The sequence below is a fragment of the Meriones unguiculatus genome, chromosome 1 (assembly GCF_030254825.1).
Source record: "Meriones unguiculatus strain TT.TT164.6M chromosome 1, Bangor_MerUng_6.1, whole genome shotgun sequence".
NCBI lineage: Eukaryota > Metazoa > Chordata > Mammalia > Rodentia > Muridae > Meriones > Meriones unguiculatus.
In genome coordinates, this window is record NC_083349.1 from 23760669 (window position 1) to 23779470 (window position 18802).

Consider the following 18802-nt stretch of genomic DNA (forward strand, 5'->3'; position numbering starts at 1 on the left):
ACCCGACTGGGCAGGAAGCTCCACTGTTGCGGGTAGAGCAGTGGGAACTCCTTGATCTTGTAGCCAAGTTGTGGCCCCACCTTGGATGAGATGATGGGTTTCTACCTGGTACCTGCTACTCAGAAAGAGTAAGCTGCAGTCTGGGCAGCTGAAGGCACCACCCCATCCTCCACTGTTGGGATCTGCTTGCCAGGCTCGGCTGCCCAGGTCTGCATTGCTCAGGGTAGCCAGGACAGTGCACATACTCTCAAGTGCTGCCTCCGGCCCTTACCAAGACCCAAGTACGTGGATTCCCAAAGGTCCAACACCATGTTACCCAAGTTAAATCTCTTTAATATCCCAATACAAAGTCTTGATGCAAAAAGACAATGAGAAAACCCTGGAAGTTGGGAGAAGGGGTTTTATAAATAAACCCACCGGAGCAGCTTTTCAGAAGAGGGTGGGCAGCAAAGGAGCTGGAGAAGCAGCAGTCCAGAAAGGGAGTGCACAGCTCCTAGGATCTGCCCTTGTCCCCCCACTTCCTGCTGCTCAATCCCCCTTTGAGAGGGGCTGCACCCTTTGGATATCTGCAACTTTCTCTTGGTCCCTGGGATTCAACTAGCTCTGGCTTCAATCCCCTACAAAAATTCCTGAGATCTCGGGGACCCCAGCCAGCCCCTCCCTTGCAGTATTCCTTGATAAGGAGGAGCTGGAGAGCCCGTCAGAGTTCACATGAGTGCACACAAGAGTGATGGTCAGGAGCACAGTAAGGTCTCTGAGGCCCCCGTCCGTTCCAAAAGCACGCAGAGGGGAAGGCTGCCATAGAGCTTGGGGTCTGTCAGGGGCTGAAGCAAAAGCAGGAAGAGTCCCACGCCAAGGGCATAGCCTGCCAGCAGTGGCCACTTCTGTGGATGCTCCAGGGCTGCGCACACAGCAGGGAAGCCCATGTAGTTGCAGAAGGAATGGCAGAGAACCGGGCCTATCAGGTGTCCTGGAGGGGAGATGGTACAATATATGAAGCAGCCCCACCACCGCTGGCCCTTCTAGAGCTACCCTTGTCCCCTGAACAGGAACTCAATGACCCCCTACCCCGCACTGTCACCTGCCTCATGTCCTAACCTCTCAGTCCTTAAAAAGCTGAGGGCCCACAGCTTAGCCTGTCTCCAGGACTGTGGCAGAAGAAACTCTGCTATATCTACAGTATCACCCTTCCCCCACCCACATCTGGGGGCCCCTGGAGACCCATGATAGGCTGAGGACCAACCTGTGCGGATGAAGAGGAAAGCCGTGTAAGCACCGAAGACAGCTGTGTAGGAGAACTGGAACGCTGGAGATGGAGGCTTCGAGTGACCACACCTGCATGCCCACCCTGCCCCAGAACTGCACATCCCGCAGCCAGGGACCCCCCTCTCCCCTTGGCAGTGGCTGCCATGACCTATGGCTGTTCTCTGTACTCCACCTCCTAGAGTCAGTGGTCCCCACCCAATACTTGTAGGCGTCTGTCTCCAGCCCTTTCTGTAGAGTGTCATCAGGGCTATCAGAACATCCCAACCCGTGACTGTTCCTGGGCATCTCTCCAGGCCTCACCTGCAGACAAGAAGATACTCCCCACACTGCTTTGGCGGAAGCGCAGCTGCTCAATAATGTGGTGAAAATGGGCTGGAAGGAAGGTGAAAACCACATCATATCTCCCAGCTTTCTATCTAGCCTCCCTCCTCCTCCTATATCCCATTTTTAGCCCTCATGCTGGGAACATCTTCGCTGGGGCGGTTAGACAGACTCACCAACTCCAAAAAAGAGTGGGCAGGTGAGCACAGCAGGGCCCAGACCTGTGCATGGTGCTAGCATGGGCAGCATACAAGCCCGGAACACCAGCTCCTCTGTCAAGGGTGCGATGACTTGGTTTCGTAGCCAGCGCATGTCTGTGAGGCAGCGGGCCCAAGAACGGGGGGCTAGGGTGAATATTCAGGATAAGCAATGAGTGTCTAGTTGCTAAAAACTGACACCCCTGGGGCCCTCTGCCACAGATTTACTCTGGCCGAACTCGGGTCAGGAAATCCTGAGACTCGGAATGGGGCAGGGAATAAACCTTATTACTCCAAATGACACTGTCTTGAGATAACTGACAACAGTAAGGAAAGGCAAGAGTAGATGAGGGAGCCATAGCAAATTCTGGAGGCACCAAAAAAACCAAGACCAATCTTTGGGGAAGCCAAAGGATGGAAAAGCAGGGGAAGGTGCTGTGTGGCCCCGTATCAGGTACTGTGTTGGGTCCTGAAAAAAAAAACCTGCTCCAGTATCATAAACTGACAAGATAGCCAGCACTAAATTCCCATTTTATTGAGGAGGTAACATCTCACCTCTTCAGTCCAGATCACACCATCTCACTGACTCCTTTCCCCAGCGTCCTGGACTGCCTGTGCCTACCTTTTCCTCAGTCTTGAAGACTCACCCAGGACAACCTTCAGCCCATCTGTCAGGTCACACGGGCAATCCATAGAGAGCTGCATCAGTGGACCCAGGAAAAGGATCTGCGGGTAGAAAAACAGATCCAATGAAAGATTTTCACCACAATCCAATGACCTTGCTCACACCTGTGCCCTTGCTCAGCCTCACGAAACCTCAGGTTTCCTGAGTTCTAGGATTTCCCAGCTATACACACCAGGGGCTTGAGGGCCACATCATAATTCCTGTCTGCCATCTGCCAAAAGCTGGACACAAGAAGGGCAGGTCATTACACTAATGACAACAGAGTAGGGAAAATAAAGCAGGACTCACCATAGTTAGCAGCAGGGGCAGCAGAGCTGCTGGGAAAATGCCCTCCAGCCTGAAGCCCATCAAGGTGAGCAGTGATGTGCCTGGCTGAGCCAGAGGAAAGGGGGCATCAGTGATGTTCCCTCCCACAAGAATCTGCATTCTTTCCCGGGTTGCCCTGTGCCCCGCCTCCTTCGCACCTGGATGCCCGTGAGTTCCCTCCAGAGTAGCACGCAAAGAGGGGAGAGGCTGGAGACCACCAGGACACTGGTGAAACGCCGCTTGATGACGGCAGGGTGGTCCCTAGGAAGGGCGGACAGTAAGCTCCGGGGGTCTGTAGCAACCACCTGCCAACGCGGCCCCTCCCCGGTCCGGCCCAAGCTCCGCCCGCAGCCCCGCCTCACGAGGGCGCGGACTCCGGCCGCGCGCAGCCCCCGCACCTGGGCAGCTCGCTCTTCCACACGTAGAGGCTGCCCACGTAGGAGCAGGCGAGGCTGAAGCAGGAGAACACGGACACCCAGCAGCACAGCCCCGGGCCCGGGCCGCTCAGCGCGGCTGACTCGGGCTGCCGCTCCGGCCGCGACACCGACAGTAGACGCAGCCCGTCCCCGCCCAGCGCCGCCATCACGCCCGGACCCGTGGCGCGCAGCAGTGACGCGACTGCGCGGATGACGTCAGGCGGCGGCGCGAGCAGCCGTCTTCCCCCCACCCCCGGCGCCCCTCCCCTCGTACTGTAGTCGACACGCTGTGCTTGGAGCAGCTTTATTGAACCATGGGAGACGCGACACGAGAGTCCCGGGCGTCCGTGCCTCGCTGGGACCCTCAGCAGCGGACGCTTAGGCCCAGTATCCCGGACTTAGCCACTCGGACAGATTGGAGACCTCCCGCAGCCACAAGTCCTGCGGAGCAGAGGAGGCCGTGGTGAGGACCCGACGGCCGCCCTCAGGCCCGCACCCGCCCCGGGCTCGCCGCGGTACCTCCAGGCCGCCCGCGGGGCTCGCTGCGTGTGGCGCCTGGGCCCTGCCGTGGGCCGCCCGGCTCTGCGAGCCTCCGTCAGGGAGGGAGGCCTCGGTGGGCTCGCGGCGGCGCGCGGCAGACTCTTGCGGGCTCAGAGCTCTGGCGGGGTGCAGAGCTCGCGATTCTTCCCTGCCCTGGTTGGGGTTGCTCCTCTTGAGCCTCTTGTTTTCTGCTTGCCCGCTGGTTTCTAGGAGAAAAGAAGCCCGTTTCGTCTTGCTTCCGAAACTTTGTGCCCAGAGATTCTTGGGGCTGGGACGCTGGGCATGGGCATAGTTCTAACTTAACTTCCAGATGACAACCTCTCAGCGCTTGACCTTCCGAAGTGTTTCCTCCCTCCCCTCTTTAGCTGGACCTTGACAGGGGGCACCTGTAACTTTCCGCACAGATTGTCCGGGTGACATGCATTCCAGGGTGGTCCTGTTTGAAACCGAGCTTTTATTGCTTAGGGCAAAAAACAACTCAGTCTCTGCCTGAGGTTGTACTAGCAGTTGCTACAAAGGCAGCCTTTAGTTGCTGATGTTTAGACAGACGCATGTAACCCAGGTTGGCCTTAAACTGATCATCCTGCCTCTACCATCCAAATGCTGGGATTCTAAACATGCGTCAACGTGCTTTAGCTCAGCGGTTCTCAACCTGTGGGCCGCATGCCAGATATTTATGATTTATGAGTTATTCATAACAATGGCAAAATCAGTTATGAAGTAGCAACAAAAAATTTTATGGCTGAGAGTTACCCCAACATGAGGAACTGTATTAAAGGGTGGCAGCTTTAAGGAAGGTTGAAAGCCACTGTTAGCTTATGATAACAGATTCGCTTATGGAAGAACAAAAAGGGAGGGGGATCAACTGGGTGTTGGCAAGGAGGCAAGCACTCTTGTCACTGAGTTATGTCTCGAGCCCTTGAGGTGCGAATTTACAGAATCTTGGCCTTGGCAAGTTCCTCCTGAGCAGGTTCCTGGGGAGGTTGGTCAACAAATGTGCTTTTCTCTGGAAAAGCCAACGTGCACATGCTAATAAGTCCAAGGCACATATTCCTATCAAGAATGTATTCCTAGGAATACATGCTGATGCTGCTCAAGACGCACAGTCGCTGTGAAAGCAACGGCATCCCAGCAGGTGGCAGCACGGCTAAAGTGCAGTGGAATAGTAGGACCCTTCCACGCCATGATTTTTACTCCTCTGTATCAGTCCAGGGTTTACCCAAAGAGCTAAGCCTTACCTGCAAGGCACTCCAGACCAAGACTCTTGTGCCAGTCTTCGGCGCTCTGGGCTGAATTCTTTTTCTCTGGGGCCAGGCGCTTTAACAATTAGAAATTCTAAGTGAGTTTTGCACAAGTCTGAGCCTAATGAAGCTTGGTTTACAGGGATGAGCTTCACTTTGAACTCCCTCTTCCTCCTTCCTCATCAGTTTCTACTTGGTCTCCAAGCTTCAAAGCATCCTCCTGTGGACCTTGTGCCCCTCACACTCTAGCCGTTTCCCAGCATATCTGTTCTGTCCTGAACTTCAGATCCTTGCCTGTGGGCTGCCTCCCCTCAGGCTCTGAAGTTGGCACTATTAACAATTTTTATGTGTATGTGTCCATCTTTCTACTCAAGATTTATTACGTATATCTGTATGAATTACATGTCTATATACGTACGTGTAGGAGGCCAGGAGAGGGAGTCAGATCCTCTGGATTTGGGGTTACACTTTTATGAGCTGCCTGTATCAGTGCTGGGTCTGCTGCAGTAGCAGCATGATCCCTCTTAAACATAGCCCTTTCTCCAGGCCCTGTTTATTTAGTCCTGGCTGGAACGCAATATGTAGACCAGGCTGCACTTGAACTTGCAGAGCTCTTCCTGCCTTTGCTTCCCATGTGCTAGGATTAAAGGCATACACCACAATGCCTGGCCAAGTCTTATTTTAAGATAAACAAAAATGTTTTGAGAATGGGTCCCATATATCCCAGGGCTGACCTTGAATGTCTGATCATCTGTCTCTATATACATATACACATAATTAAAAATAAATCTTTAAGAAAGATGAAAATGAGTACTTTCATAGCTCAAAAAGTGCATGAAAGCTCCGGGTGCAACCCCTAGCGCTATATAAAATGACATAGCAGCACACATGTGATCCTAGCACTCAGAGAGGGAGGCAGAATGATCAGGGGTTCAAGATCATTTCCAGCTACATAGGAGGATAAGGGCCATCCTCAGATACACAGTGAGACCCTGTCTCAAGCAACAGATCCCCCACCTGTAATGTCTACTTCAAAGAACACCAAGGGAAAAGTGAAAAATAAAAAAGGATAGAAGATGGGCTGGGGTTTGTGGGAGAGGGAAGCTGGGTTATCTGCAGGCACAGTGCTTGTTCCATATGATGGAGACTCTGGAGTTTGGTGGGAGGAACAGCACAGTGAGTATCCTTAAAAGCATCGAGTTGACACTTAAGAACAGTAAAACATAGGTAAGAATTACCCCACAGCACAATGCATTCTGTAATACACTGCTTTTCTTTCTTTTTCCTTTAAGAGAGTTTCACTATATATCTTTGGCTGTCTTAGAACTCCCTATATAGTCCAGGCTGGCCTCTGCCTTCCAAACGCTGGGATTAAAGGTGTGAGCTGCCACACCTGGCCTGCTCACTAAATTTTTTTATGTTATGGTAGCGCTGCAGTCAGCCATTCCTCATTTCCGGGAGATGGGTTCCACAGTATCTCCCAGGATACCCAAATCTGCAGATGCACACATCCTTATGTGCAGCACCATACCTGGCCTACACTGCCTGCTAATACAAGTTCCAACTCGAGAAACAGTGCTGTTGCATTCTAGTCTTGTGTTTCCTTCTAGAAACTGGTCTTTACAGGAGGATGACCCACCCAAGATGGGCAGCTCCGCTCTGCAGTATCTAGGCCCCCAGAGAGAGGCAGCCTCATCTTCCAGATACAGCTCACTGGATTAACATTGTGGAGCATTCAATTCTTGTCTGCACCCTAGGAAACCAAACCTTTCCTTACAGAACTGCTTATGTCCCCTTAAACTACAGATGGGCTAATTCTATATCCGGTGATTTGGTAGTTAAAATAGAAACAAAAACAAACAAAAAACCCCAACCAAACAACAGAAAAAAAACAAAGCAAAGGAATTTGTCCTATTGCCTCCATCATGTAGTTTGTAGCTGAAGCCACTAGGTGCCACTATTATGCCACCAATGAGTTGGTCTAGAGGGAAGGAGTGATGACAATGATCTGTGCACTCTTGCTGGTCACTCAGCCTACAAAGACACGAGATCAATCAGGCTTTGAAGCCCTGCCAGTTACCAGCTGTGTGACCAGCAAGTGTTAAGTTTTAGTTACTTATCTATAACATGGAAAATAATGACCTAACTCAGAACATTTTTTTTTTTGATACTGAAGTGGAAATACAAATTAGGTGATCTATAAATGCTCCTTTCTTCCAAGATCTTGAGTTCACTAGCCAAGTTAAATGGGCTATAGGTGGCCCTGAGACTATGAGCCACCACTGGAGCAAAAAGGGGTAAAGAGGTCAGATCGAGTCTTTTCAGATCTCACTGGGATGTCAGAGAGGTCTGAGCAAAAGAACTTCAGAAACAGAAATACCCTAGATGCTGAGGGGACTCCCCGGGTTCTAATGATGGCTTTTGCTGCATCCTCAAGATGCGCCTGGTTGTAGTGAACTGGATTGTGCTCCAGGTTGTCCATCCTAACACCAAGAGCTTGTGAATGTGAGGTTATTTGGAAAAAGGGTCTTTGCAGATATAATTAAGGATGCAGAGATAGGACCATACTGCATGCTGGATTCATGTCAGGCCCTCATAAATCTGAGAAACAGTTGGGTAGAGAAAGGCTAGTTGACGATGAAGATAGAAATGAGTTATGGAAGCCACAAGCCAGGCAACCAGAGAGACAGGATGGATTCTCTCGCAGGGCCTGAAGGAAATGCAGCGCTGCTCACACCTTGATTTTGGATTCTGGCCTCCGGAACTATGACAGAATGGTGTTTTAAAGTTACTAGGTTTTTGGCACTGTCTTACGGCATCTCTAGGAAACTAAGTAGTAGTTAGGAGCCTTACATGCTTGAGGTGTGGCCATTGGCTCTCCAACTTGGCAAGAACCAGTGAGCCAGCTGAGGGCTGCAGACAGGTAGGACGGAAGTTGTGAAGAAAGCATTTACAAGGCTCAGCATTTTGTGGGCTGCCCCACCCTGATGAAGAGAAGGAAGCAAATCCAAGAAATCCCAAGATCCTTCCATGCCCAAGCACCAACATTCCCCATCCAATTAGGTAAAAAGAGGTACAAAGGGGAGAGCAAATGCAGAGGGCATGCGGAAGGTCTATTCAGATTATTTTAGGAAGTGAATGATGAAATGCAGTTTGACGGGCTGGAGATGGCACAGTATTTAAGGGCACTCGCTACTCGGAGAGGGCAGGAATTTGGCTTCTGGCATCTCATATCCACCTGTAACTCTAGCACCAGGGGATCATGTGTGAATCAGCTGATTGCCTTTATGGCTGAACGGTATCCCACCGTATATATCATCAAACTGCCTATCCAAAAACCTCGACACACGGTTGTTCCCGACCCGAGGCTCTGACAAAGGAACTATGAGCATGGAGGAAATAGTTTCTGTGTGACATAGTGGGTGGCTACGTCAGGAGGGTACATCTGTAACTTCAAACAAACAAAACCCTGCCAGGTGGCTTCCAAAGGACTTCTTACCCACCCTACCCCCTTTAAAGGCAGGGTTCATCAGATTGCCCAGGTTGGGCCTGGGCTACCTCAGCTGCCAGAGCAAGGACTACGGGCACATTGGTCTTTTTATTCCCCAAATCTGTGGGGTTTGTTTGATGAGTGCATGAATTTATTCGCTGTTCATATGTTTTGTATGAGCACTTTTCTTAAGCTTGTGTTCACTTACTGAATTTTAAGAGTTTCTATAAAGAAAATTTTAAATATATACTAAAGCCTGTATTTATTTTCAAACCAGAAATCCAGTTTCTTCCATAGATACAGGGCTATCCTGTGCCACAAGGGTATTTACTTTTAGTAAATTGCCTTTCTCATCATTTGTCAAATGTACTGCCAAAAATGCCCTCCTGGTAAGTAACTTTAAAAATATCAGATACCATGTCAGGCAGTGGTGGCTCATGCCTTTAAGTCCAGCACTCGGGAGGCAGAGGCAGGTGGATCTCTGTGAATATGAGGCCAGCCTGGTCCAAAGATCAAGTCCAGGACAGACAGGACTACACAGAGAAAACAAACAAACAAAAATCAGATGCCACATTTCTAATTTCTGATAGTAGCTTTGTTTTGTTTTGTGTAGCCCTGTCTATCCTGGACTCAATCTATAGACCAGGCTGGCCTGAAACTCACAGACATCCACCTGCTTCTGCCTGGGATCAAGGATGTGTACCACCACTGCCTGGCAGCTTATTGTTTAAAAGAAAAAAAATCTGAGAAAAGGCAACTCAGTCTGGTCTTGAACTCACTATGTAGCCCAGGCCTGCCTTAGACTCTCATGTCCCTGCCCCACCCTCCTGAATACTAGAATTACAGGTGTGTACCACACAGGAACCCTTCTCTTTTTATTCTGGTTACACTTTTATTGATATTCTCAATACATTATACCTTTTAGTTTCAGTGGTTTTCTTTATTTTCTATTAATCTCCACTTGGCTTTTTTTTTTAGATTTGATTATGTATACAGTGTTCTATCTGCACGTATACTTACAGGCCAGAAGAGGGCACCAGATCTCATTATAGATGGTTGTGAGCCACCATGTGGTATTGGGAATTGAACTCAGAACCTCTGGAAGAGCAGCCAGTGTTCCTAACCTCTGAGCCATCTCTCCAGGCCCTCCACTTGGCTTTTTATCATCTCATTCTCTCCATTTGTGCAGCTTGTTCTTCTCATTTTGTAGGACCATTGGAAGGCAAGGCTGCTGTGTTGAAACTGTCCCTTCCCTCCAGGCAATAAAACATTAGATATAGTCCATAAATTCCATTTGCATTTTCATTTAATTAAAATACTTCAAATTTTCTTTTTCACTTCATGTTTAACCTCATTTATCATTTATTTTCTAACTACTTTGGACTCTTTTAGATATTTTTCTGTTATATTTCAGTAATTCTTTATTTTTGTTTTTGGAGACAGGGTTTCTCTGTGTAGCCTTGACTATCCTGGAACTCACTCTGTAGATCAGGCTGGCCTTGAACTCACAGAGATCCGACTGCTTCTACTTCTGGGATTAAAGGCATGCACTACCATGCCTGGTTTATTTTAGTAATTCTAATGTGGTTAAAGCATACTCCAGAGGCTGGTGATATGGCTCGGCTCAGTGGGTAAAGAGTTTGCCACCGGGCCTGATAACCTGAGTGCTATATTTTGAGCCCACATGATAGGAGAGGACAGATCCCTGCCAGTTATCTCTCTGATTTCTACATATGTAGAAGTGTGGCAAGTGTGACAAATAAATGTCAACAAACACACACCAAGTACTTCAGAACAAATGAGTCACTGGGTGAAGGCACTCGCCAGTCCTGAGTCAAGTTCAATCCCTGGAACACACATGGGGGAAAGAGGAACAGCTTCTGCATGTTGTCCCCTGACCGCCACACAAGTAAATGTTTACATTTGTATGACTTTAAATAAGTTTAAATATATTGAGAGATAGCTAATGTCTGGGAACATGGTCTATTCTGATACTGCCAAGAATATAATCTTCTCAGACATAGTGATATCCAATGGCTGGAATATACTTTATCCTGTGTGCATGAAAGGTACTCTATTCTTCCATGGTTGGACAAAGTGTTTTTATGAACATCAGGTCACATTGATTGACAGCACTGTTAAAAACTTATACAGACTTACTGATTTTCTGTCTGGCTGTCCTATCAATTATGGAGAGAAGTATGTTGAAATTTCCAGGCATATCTTGGATTTAGCTCCTTGTACTTAAGAGTTTCTCCATCTTGCTTCCTGTATTTTAAAGCCTTCTTAAAAGGTCTGTGCGTGTTCAGGCCTACACTGTCCCTGCATTATGCTGGTTTGGCATGGATTCTTGGCTTTATATGATCTTTGTGGATTTCCCTTCGACTCTCTTCCTCTTCCTTCTTCTCCCCACGCCCCCTTTTGAGACAGATTTCTCTGTGTAGTTCTGGCTATCCTGAACTCACTCTGTAGACCAGGCTGTCTTGGAACTCAGAGATCTGCATGCCTCCACTGGGATTAAAAGCATGCACCTACCTGGCTCCCTCCACCCCCAACTTTCAGATTAGCAATTTAATATCTCCCATGAGCTATTGTGTAAAATTGGCTTTGTTTAGATGTTTGTGTTTAGATGTTTTTTTTCCCCAGATGGAAGCTGTTGTGTCTGAACACATGCAAGTTAGATGTATGAAGTGAAATTTTAGTTATGATTCTAACTTATGACAGGTCACTATAAGGTAATCCAGTTGTAAGTTGAGCATCTACTGTGTCTTGATGACTGACTGACTTCATTTGTATGAAATGACCCTCTCTCTGTTCCTTATTTTTTATTGTGTGTATGATTGTATATGTGTGAGTGATATAGCTGATGTGGGCTCGATGACTACATTGTGGGCTGTGGAGTCAGTTCTCTCCTTCCACCTTGTTTTTGATGCAGGGTCTCTCTTGCTGTCTCTGCTGTGCTGTGTACTGCTGTAGCTGATCCACAAGCTTCCAGCTGATTCTCCTGCCTTTACCTCCCATCTTGCCGTAGAGTGCTAAGATTATAAAGATACACACTACCACAGTTCACATGGGAATCAAACTCTGGTCTCCAGATTTTTCTCAGCAAAAACCTCTACACCCGAGCCCTCTCGCTGGCCCTGAAATGACCCTATTTAACCCACACAGTATTTTCTACTGTAAAATCTCCTGTGATGCTGATATAGCCAGTCTGGCTCTATTTTGTGCTAATACGGTGTGTATTTTCCTGCACATGTGTCTGTTGATGCATGTGTGTAGAGCGACGAGTCTCTTCCTCTGTCACTCCCCGCCTTAGTTTTTGAGACAGCCTCTCTCACTGAACCTGAAGGTAGCTGCCTGGCCAGCAAGTCCCTGGAGGATCTGTCTCTACCAGAGCAGTGAGATTACAGATATACACCACTGCATCACCATTTTTATGTGAGTGCTGGGGATCAGAATTCAGAGCCTGCTGGGTAGTGGCACACACCTTTAATCCCAGTACTTGTGTTAAAAAGACAGGCAGATCTCTGTGAGTTTGAGGCCAGCCTGGTCTACAGAGCAAGTTCCAGTATAGCCAGAGCTACACAGAGAACCCGTCTTGAGAAAAACAAAGGAGAGATGGGTCAGTGGTTAAGAGCACCGGCTGCTCTTCTAGAGGTCCTGAGTTCAATTCTCAGCACCCACGTGGTGGCTCACAACCATCTATAGTGAGATCTGGTGCCCTCTTGTGTACCTGTGGACCAAATGCTCATACACATAAAATACACCTTAAAAAAAAGAAGAAGAAGAAGAGAAAACAAACCCCTCACAAAAAAAAAAAAAAAACAGAATTGAGATCTCTGTGTAGCTTAGGCATTGGCCTGAAGGTTTTCTGTGCAGCTTCCATGTGGCTTGGAGTGTAGGTATGCACCAGCCACTCTGCCCAGCTTGTCTGTCTTTGGTAATTGTGTTGTTTAAACCAGATACATTTAATAGAATACTTTGTATGGCAGAGTTTAAATAAATCCCCTCTGGGGAGCTGGAGAGTATTAAAAGCTATTGCTGCTCTTGAAGAAGATGCAGATTTGGTTCCCAAGATTCAACTTGGAGGGTCACAAGCATCTGTACCTCTGGTTTCAGGGGGTCTGTGCTGTCTTCTAGCCTCTGGCACTGATGTCTACAGTGTACCTATACACATGCAGGCTAAACAGTGATACACAGGGAATAAAAAGAAATCTTAAAATAGTAAATATATCATTATAATTTGTGCCACCCTATTTCATTATTGCTGGTGTAGGACATGGTTGCCTTTCACAAGAGCTGATAAGTCTTCTCCCCTCTCTCACTCCCTTCCTGCTAGATGCCAGTGCCATGCTGTCTGGATTCTCTAACCACCAGAGGTTTGAGTCGAATAAGCGACCTATTCTCAAAGATTTGCCACAGCAGTGTCAAATAGACTGAGTAGCAGCCCTGGGTCCCAGCCCCATTGCTTACCTGTTGCCTGGATTCCCTTTCCTTGTCTGATGGTTTCTATACTTTCTCTAGACAATATGTTGGGATAATCATAATTTTGTTTGATGAAAAAATGTTTTTTCCCCAATTGGGTATGATGGTACACACTTTTAATTCCACCACTCAAGAAGCAGAGGCAGACAGATCTCTATGAATTCAAAACTAGCCTGGTCTACCTAGAGAGTTCCAGGCCAGCCAAGGTAATATATAGTAAGACCTTATTCTCAACAAATTTTTTTCCATTTCTCAGAAATGACTATTCCATTTATTACCTGATGTTAAGTAGACATCTTGATATCCCTCCCTCCCAGAAGCTATAGTGTAATGATTTAATCTTTTGTCTCTTTTGCTTATTCAACCCATGCTTTAGTTAAAAAAAAAAAAAAAAAAGTCGAGAGAACCAGAGGCAGGCATGATAGAGGCCCTCAGTATGCAGAAGCAGGCAGATCTCTGAGCTCATGTCTACACCAATAAGCCTGTTCTGAAAAACCAAAGGGGATGGAGGGAGAGAGAGTGAGCCAGAAAGGTGGAGTTAGTTAAACAATTAACTATTAGCTCCATCTGAAGGTCCACAGAATTTTCTATCTAGGATCTCGCCTTGTTAGAAGACACTGGCACCAAAAGTTCTTGTTAGAGGACACTGACACCTCACCTCCTTGAGAGTAGAAACTTCAGCTTCCAGAAAGGAGAACTACTAAAGGTAGGTTTTTATTAGACAAAACTTCATAACAGTGATTTTTAGGTGTGCATTATTATTATTTTACTGATATAGACCAAAGCTCACAAAGGTTAAATCATGTTTCTAATGATGTCAAAAATGACTCAGTGGTAGAAATAGAACTCAGTGTCTTGCCATGCTCTTGGCTTCTACAAAGCACTTGGTTCTTTGGTGTTTCTCTAGCACAGGCATCCTTGCTGGAAGGCCAGCCATATGATCTAAAGCATTTGTCCTCATCTACCCTGAATTAAGAGCTCCTACGTCAAAGTGGGAGGTTTCTACTAAATACTGAGTGTGATCATTACACTTACCTGCTCTGTGTCACATGAGCAGTGGTGCAGAAACCTATGCTGGGTGATATCATAAAATATTCTGTGCAGTTTGGAGCCAAATTCCTGGGTGTCAGCTGCCTGCAACAGGTGAGAAACCAGTAACAGGTGAGTTACTGAACTAACTCACTGGAAACCAAAGGGGAAATGCTGTAGGGGTGAGAAGCTGGCATTCCCCACTTTGCCACAGGTCTGTCTCTGCCGGGAGCTTCAGAGGCAGGGAGGGACTGAGATAATTGTTATGTGACTTCCATAGTCTTTCCACCTTAGCAAGGTCCTTCTACCAAGATCTTTGTCTACAGCAGATAATCATCACACAAATCCCTATGTCTCATGCCTTGGCTGTGGAAGATTCTCTTCCATAAGATGGGCAAGAAAGCCATGATTCCTCTGAACCAGTGAGGCTGAGAAGAAAGTGGGGAGTCTTCTCAAGCCTTCTGGAAAGAAGAGAACCAGAGAATGCAGTCTGCATCTAGGGCAAATGGGCTCGACTTTAATGCTTTAGTACAGAACTGTGGTATCAGTTAAAGTACACGAGGAACCAGCTAAAATTATATGCTAATTAAAATTATCTTTAGGTGTGTGTTTGCATGTTTGTAAGCCATAGCTGTGCAGATTCCTACAGAGGCTAAAAGAGGCATCAAACCTTCTGGAGCTGGTTGTGAGCCACCTGATGTGAGTACTTGGAACTAAACTTGAGTCCTCTGGAAGAAGAGCAAGTGCTCTTATAACAGCCGAGCCACTTCTCCAGCTTCTAAAATATTAATTTTATGGATGAGAAATTGAAATTCAAAAAGATCAAGATCAGGTAGGACGAGAGTCAGGGCCACTCCTTCCTACTCCAGTCACCCACGTGCCCACAGGTGAAGCTACAACTAAAAGGCTCTTGCTTAGAAAGCTATTATTCTTTGTGCCATTAGCTCAAAGAGCTTCATTATAGACAGCGATTTTAGATAAAACAATACAGCACATAAGTATTAAGTGAAGCACTATTTATATACAGCAATAAAAGTTACCAACTTAAATGCCCAACGTTAGAAGAATCATCAGATTAAGTAATAAAGTATACTATTTATTAGTAAAAGTATTCTAACCATGTTGAAATTGGTAAAATGCCATTTTATATACAAAAATATAATCCCTTGGTTCCAACTATACAATATGAGATGTGAAAAATTAAAATTATAGGAATAGAAAGTAGTTACATTTTTCTATGGGTTGTATTATCTTTTAAGGAAAAAGTACATAAAGAAAAAGTAACAGCCAAGCATTGGAAGCAGAGGCAGATAGAGCTCTGTGAGTTCAGCTTCCCTACACAGAGTTCCAGAGCAGCCAAAACTTGTCTTAGAGGGGACAGCAGCAACAAATAGGGAGTCTGTGACCTACTGGCGATCACTACCGGCTGCTCACTATGTAACCCAAAAGGAAGATGGGGACTAGCATGTACCGAGAACCCATCATGTGAAACCCTGTTTTCACAGTCTCAGCCACTACAACAAAATTTTCACAGACTAAGGGGTTTATAAATGCCATAACCTTGATAATAACAGTTTTGGATGTCTGAGGCAAGATGGTTAATGTTGATTGTCACCTTGACACAATTTAGAATCACCTGGAAGAAAGGCCTCTGAACACAGCAGTGGAGGGTGATGTTGATTACAGGAACTGATATGGGAAGACCCCTCTGTTCTCGACAGAAGGTCATGAACTGTATAAGATGGACAGTCGAGAGCACTGGCCTGCACACATGCATTCAATGCTCTGTGTCTTAAAGTTTCTGTTTCTGTGGGAAAACCCCAGGATCTAAAGCAATGTAAGGAGGAAAGAGTTGATTTAATTCTATACCTCTCGGGTAACGGTCTATCCCCAAGGGAAGCCAGTGTAAGAATTCAAGGCAGGAATCTGAAGGCAGAACCTGAAGCAGAAGGAACATGGCTTCCTTGCTTTCCATGGCTTGCTCAGTCTGCTTTCTTACATATTCCAGGGCCATCTGTCCAGGACAGCACCATCTTAACACATCAATCGTTAATCAAGAAAATGTTCCACAGGCTGGCCTGCTGAGCCCATCATTTTCTCAATTGTGGTTCCCTCCTCTCCCGTGTCTTTACCTTCTGTCAAGTTGACAAAACACTGGGCACCACATTCTGTTACTGACTAGAAATGTAATGTGATCAACTCAAGCTCTTGCTGTCCTGACATCCACAATGGATTGAGCTGAAATAACCCTTCTCCCTTAAGTTGCTCTGTCAGGCTGTGTTAATGCAGCAACTCTAGAAACCAAGATCAGGAGGCAGCACAGCGAGGTTCTGGTAAGAGCCCTCTTCAGGGTCTTTTTCAGTCTCTCCCTGCATCCTCACATTGTAGAAGGGTCAAGGGTTTATCTGAAGCCACTGTTTTTATTTTTTTAATTTACTGGGTGAACTCTGTGGAGGACAGAGTACAATCTGTAGGAATCGGGTTTATAGCTCCCAATAATTGAAGTCAGATTCTCAGGTTTGGCAGCAAGTGCCTCTACCACTGTCCTCTCACCAGCTCCTGAGGCCATTTGATTAAGAACTAATCCTGTTGCAGGGTATTCACCAGAGAAGACTGCTCAGGTATGGGTTTAAGCCAACAGGAAGTCTTTATTAGCAAGCTGGCAACTACACTGAGTGTTCAGGATCCCAGTATAGCACCAAGACTTTCTCTGGGTGAACATAAAAACTATGTCCTGGATTGAAATACTTCAGCTAACAAGAACAGTTAGCCAGAAGCAGAACTACAGAAGCCAAAATGCAAGGTAGTATATTTAGAGACTTTCCTAGAACTATATAGTTTTTGATGGATTAGGTATTTGTTTTAGTTTTGGCAGGTGGTGCCATCTATGTGTTGAGTTTTACAGCCTGAACGGTACTCCCATCATGGAGTCAGTTGTGCTAAGGTCTTAGGGCATACTAAGGTCTGAGGTCCTATTACAGTTCCATTCTTATGATCACCTCTCAATGATCTAAACAGCCAATTGAAGAGAACAACCTAAAATTCTTTTAAAAGTTTCCTTTAATGGGAGCCTACTATAAATGTCCTCTGAAAGACTTCACCCATAGGGGATCAAAACAGATGCTAAGATTATCACCCAAACTTTGGGCAGAGCACAGAGAGTCGTCGGAAATATTGGGGAAATAGAAAGACCCAGGGGGGAGAGGAGTGCCATAAGATCAACAGAGCCAACAAATATGGGCACAGGGAGGCCTGCAGAGACCGATGCTCCACCCAAAAACCATGCATGGAGAGGACATAGACCTAGCCCATAGGCAGCTCACTCTCCATGTGGGTTTCCTAGTAAGGGGAGCAGGGGCTGTCTTTGACATGGATTCTCTTCCCTGTTCTTTGATCACTTCCCCCTGGTGGGGAGGGCTTGTCAGGCCACAGAGGAAAAGGATGCAGGCAGTCCTAATGAGAATTGATAGACTGGGGTCAGATGGTAGGGGAGGAGGACTCTCCCTTTCTGAGGACTAGGGAAGGGAGATAGTGAGGAAGAAGGAAGGAGGGTGGGACCAGGAGGAGATGAGGGAGGGGGCTACAATGAAGATGTAAAGTGAATAAACTATTAAAAAAAATAAATTCAAGTTATATATATATATATAAAGTTTCCTTTAGGGCTCACACCTTTCATCCTAGCACTTGTGAGGCAGAGACAGGAAAATATCTGAGTTCAAGACCAGCCTGGACTACATAAAGAGACCCTGTTTAAAAAACAAAAAAACCTGTTTGCTTTGTGTGTGTGTGTGTGTGAAAGAGAGAGAGAGAGAGAGAGAGAGAGAGAGAGAGAGAGAGAGAGAACAACTCTTAGGAGTTGTTTTCTTCAATTCTATGGACTCCAGGGATCAAACTCAGGTACAAGGCTTGGCAGCAAATTCCTTTACCTGATATATCTTGACATCTCCAAAAACTTAAAAATATCTTGAGCTGGGTATGACTGCCAAGAACACCACGTTGAGGGGTAGGGTTTCAACTTAAAAGGTTTGGAATGATATAAACATTCAGACTGTAGCATACATTTAGACCCCAATCTATGAGGTGCTCATATTTTCCCTCAACTTTTAAACAAATTTTAGAGAAGTTAAATATAGGCCTAATTCCATGTAGCAAGTAAACAAGTCAAGAACTGACTTATCCCCAAACTCTGATTCCAATTTATGTCACTCACTCCATTCTGTCACATATACACAGTGCTGTGTCTGCTCAGTTCTAGAGTATTGTCACCATGGGGGAGTGAGGCATTCTTTAACAAGGAACTAGGAATCAAGGATTTAATTCTAACTCTCTCTCAGCTAGTTTGGTAATCTAAAGAAAGTAATTCTTAAATAACTTTTCTCATTTATAAAAATGGTGTATTCAACAAAAAGCTATTCAACAAAAGTTATTCTCTCTCTCTCTCTCTCTCTCTCTCTCTCTCTCTCTCTCTCTCTCTCAACAAGGTTTCTCTGTGTGAGCTCACTCCAAAGACCAAGCTGACCTTAAATTCAAGAGATCCATCTGCCTCTGACTCCTGAGTTCTGGGATTAAAGGCGTGCACCACCGCACCCAGCTTAATTATTACTTTAAAATGTGTGTGAGTGTTTTGCCTGCATCTATGTCTGTGCACCACGTGCATGCCTGGTGCCCACAGAGGCCAGAAGAGGGTGTCAGAAGCCCTGGAACGGGAACTACAGATGGTGATGAGCAGCCATGTGGAGCTGGGCATTGAACCTGGGTCTTCTGGTAGAGCAGCTTTTAACTGCTGAGCCCTCTTTCTAGCCCCAACAAATTCTTCTGAAGACACT

General features: G+C 46.4%; 2 protein-coding genes across 5 annotated transcripts in view; both read right to left on the reverse strand.

Moving 5' to 3' along the window:
• Positions 1–312: 312 nt before the first annotated feature.
• Positions 313–3386, reverse strand: Rce1 (Ras converting CAAX endopeptidase 1). 4 transcript variants are annotated; one of them, XM_021650278.2, is made up of 8 exons: positions 3174–3386; positions 2934–3036; positions 2758–2837; positions 2432–2510; positions 1764–1931; positions 1567–1638; positions 1244–1306; positions 313–970 (listed from the first exon to the last, which is right to left on the reverse strand). In XM_021650278.2, the coding sequence occupies exons 3-8, from the start codon at positions 2815–2817 to the stop codon at positions 735–737; spliced, it is 678 nt and encodes a 225-aa protein (XP_021505953.1). In that variant the 5' UTR covers positions 2818–2837; positions 2934–3036; positions 3174–3386; the 3' UTR covers positions 313–734. The 4 variants fall into 4 exon arrangements, with proteins under 4 accessions (XP_021505953.1, XP_021505951.1, XP_060240031.1 ...); XM_021650276.2 differs by having other exon boundaries at positions 2758–2841; XM_060384048.1 differs by having other exon boundaries at positions 1244–1319; positions 2758–2841; positions 3174–3384.
• Positions 3387–3475: 89 nt separating this feature from the next.
• Top6bl (TOP6B like initiator of meiotic double strand breaks) overlaps positions 3476–18802 on the reverse strand; it is a 74464-nt gene continuing 59137 nt past the window's right edge. The window contains 5 exon segments of the mRNA XM_021650294.2: positions 3476–3639; positions 3642–3674; positions 3677–3937; positions 4970–5048; positions 13983–14081. Of these exon segments, the coding sequence (XP_021505969.2) occupies positions 3590–3639; positions 3642–3674; positions 3677–3937; positions 4970–5048; positions 13983–14081 (522 nt within the window). The 3' untranslated portion in view covers positions 3476–3589.

What these genes read in the sequence shown, in the direction of transcription:
- Rce1 (XM_060384048.1), bottom strand. Translation starts at nt 3,358, where the DNA reads ATGGCGGCGCTGGGCGGGGACGGGCTGCGTCTACTGTCGGTGTCGCGG. An exon ending in TGCCCCTGCTGCTAACTATG is followed by an intron (nt 2,511 to 2,757) that starts GTGAGTCCTGCT and finishes TTCTACCCGCAG; the next exon opens with ATCCTTTTCCTGGGTCCACT. An exon ending in CCCACTCTTTTTTGGAGTTG is followed by an intron (nt 1,639 to 1,763) that starts GTGAGTCTGTCT and finishes CCTTCCTTCCAG; the next exon opens with CCCATTTTCACCACATTATT.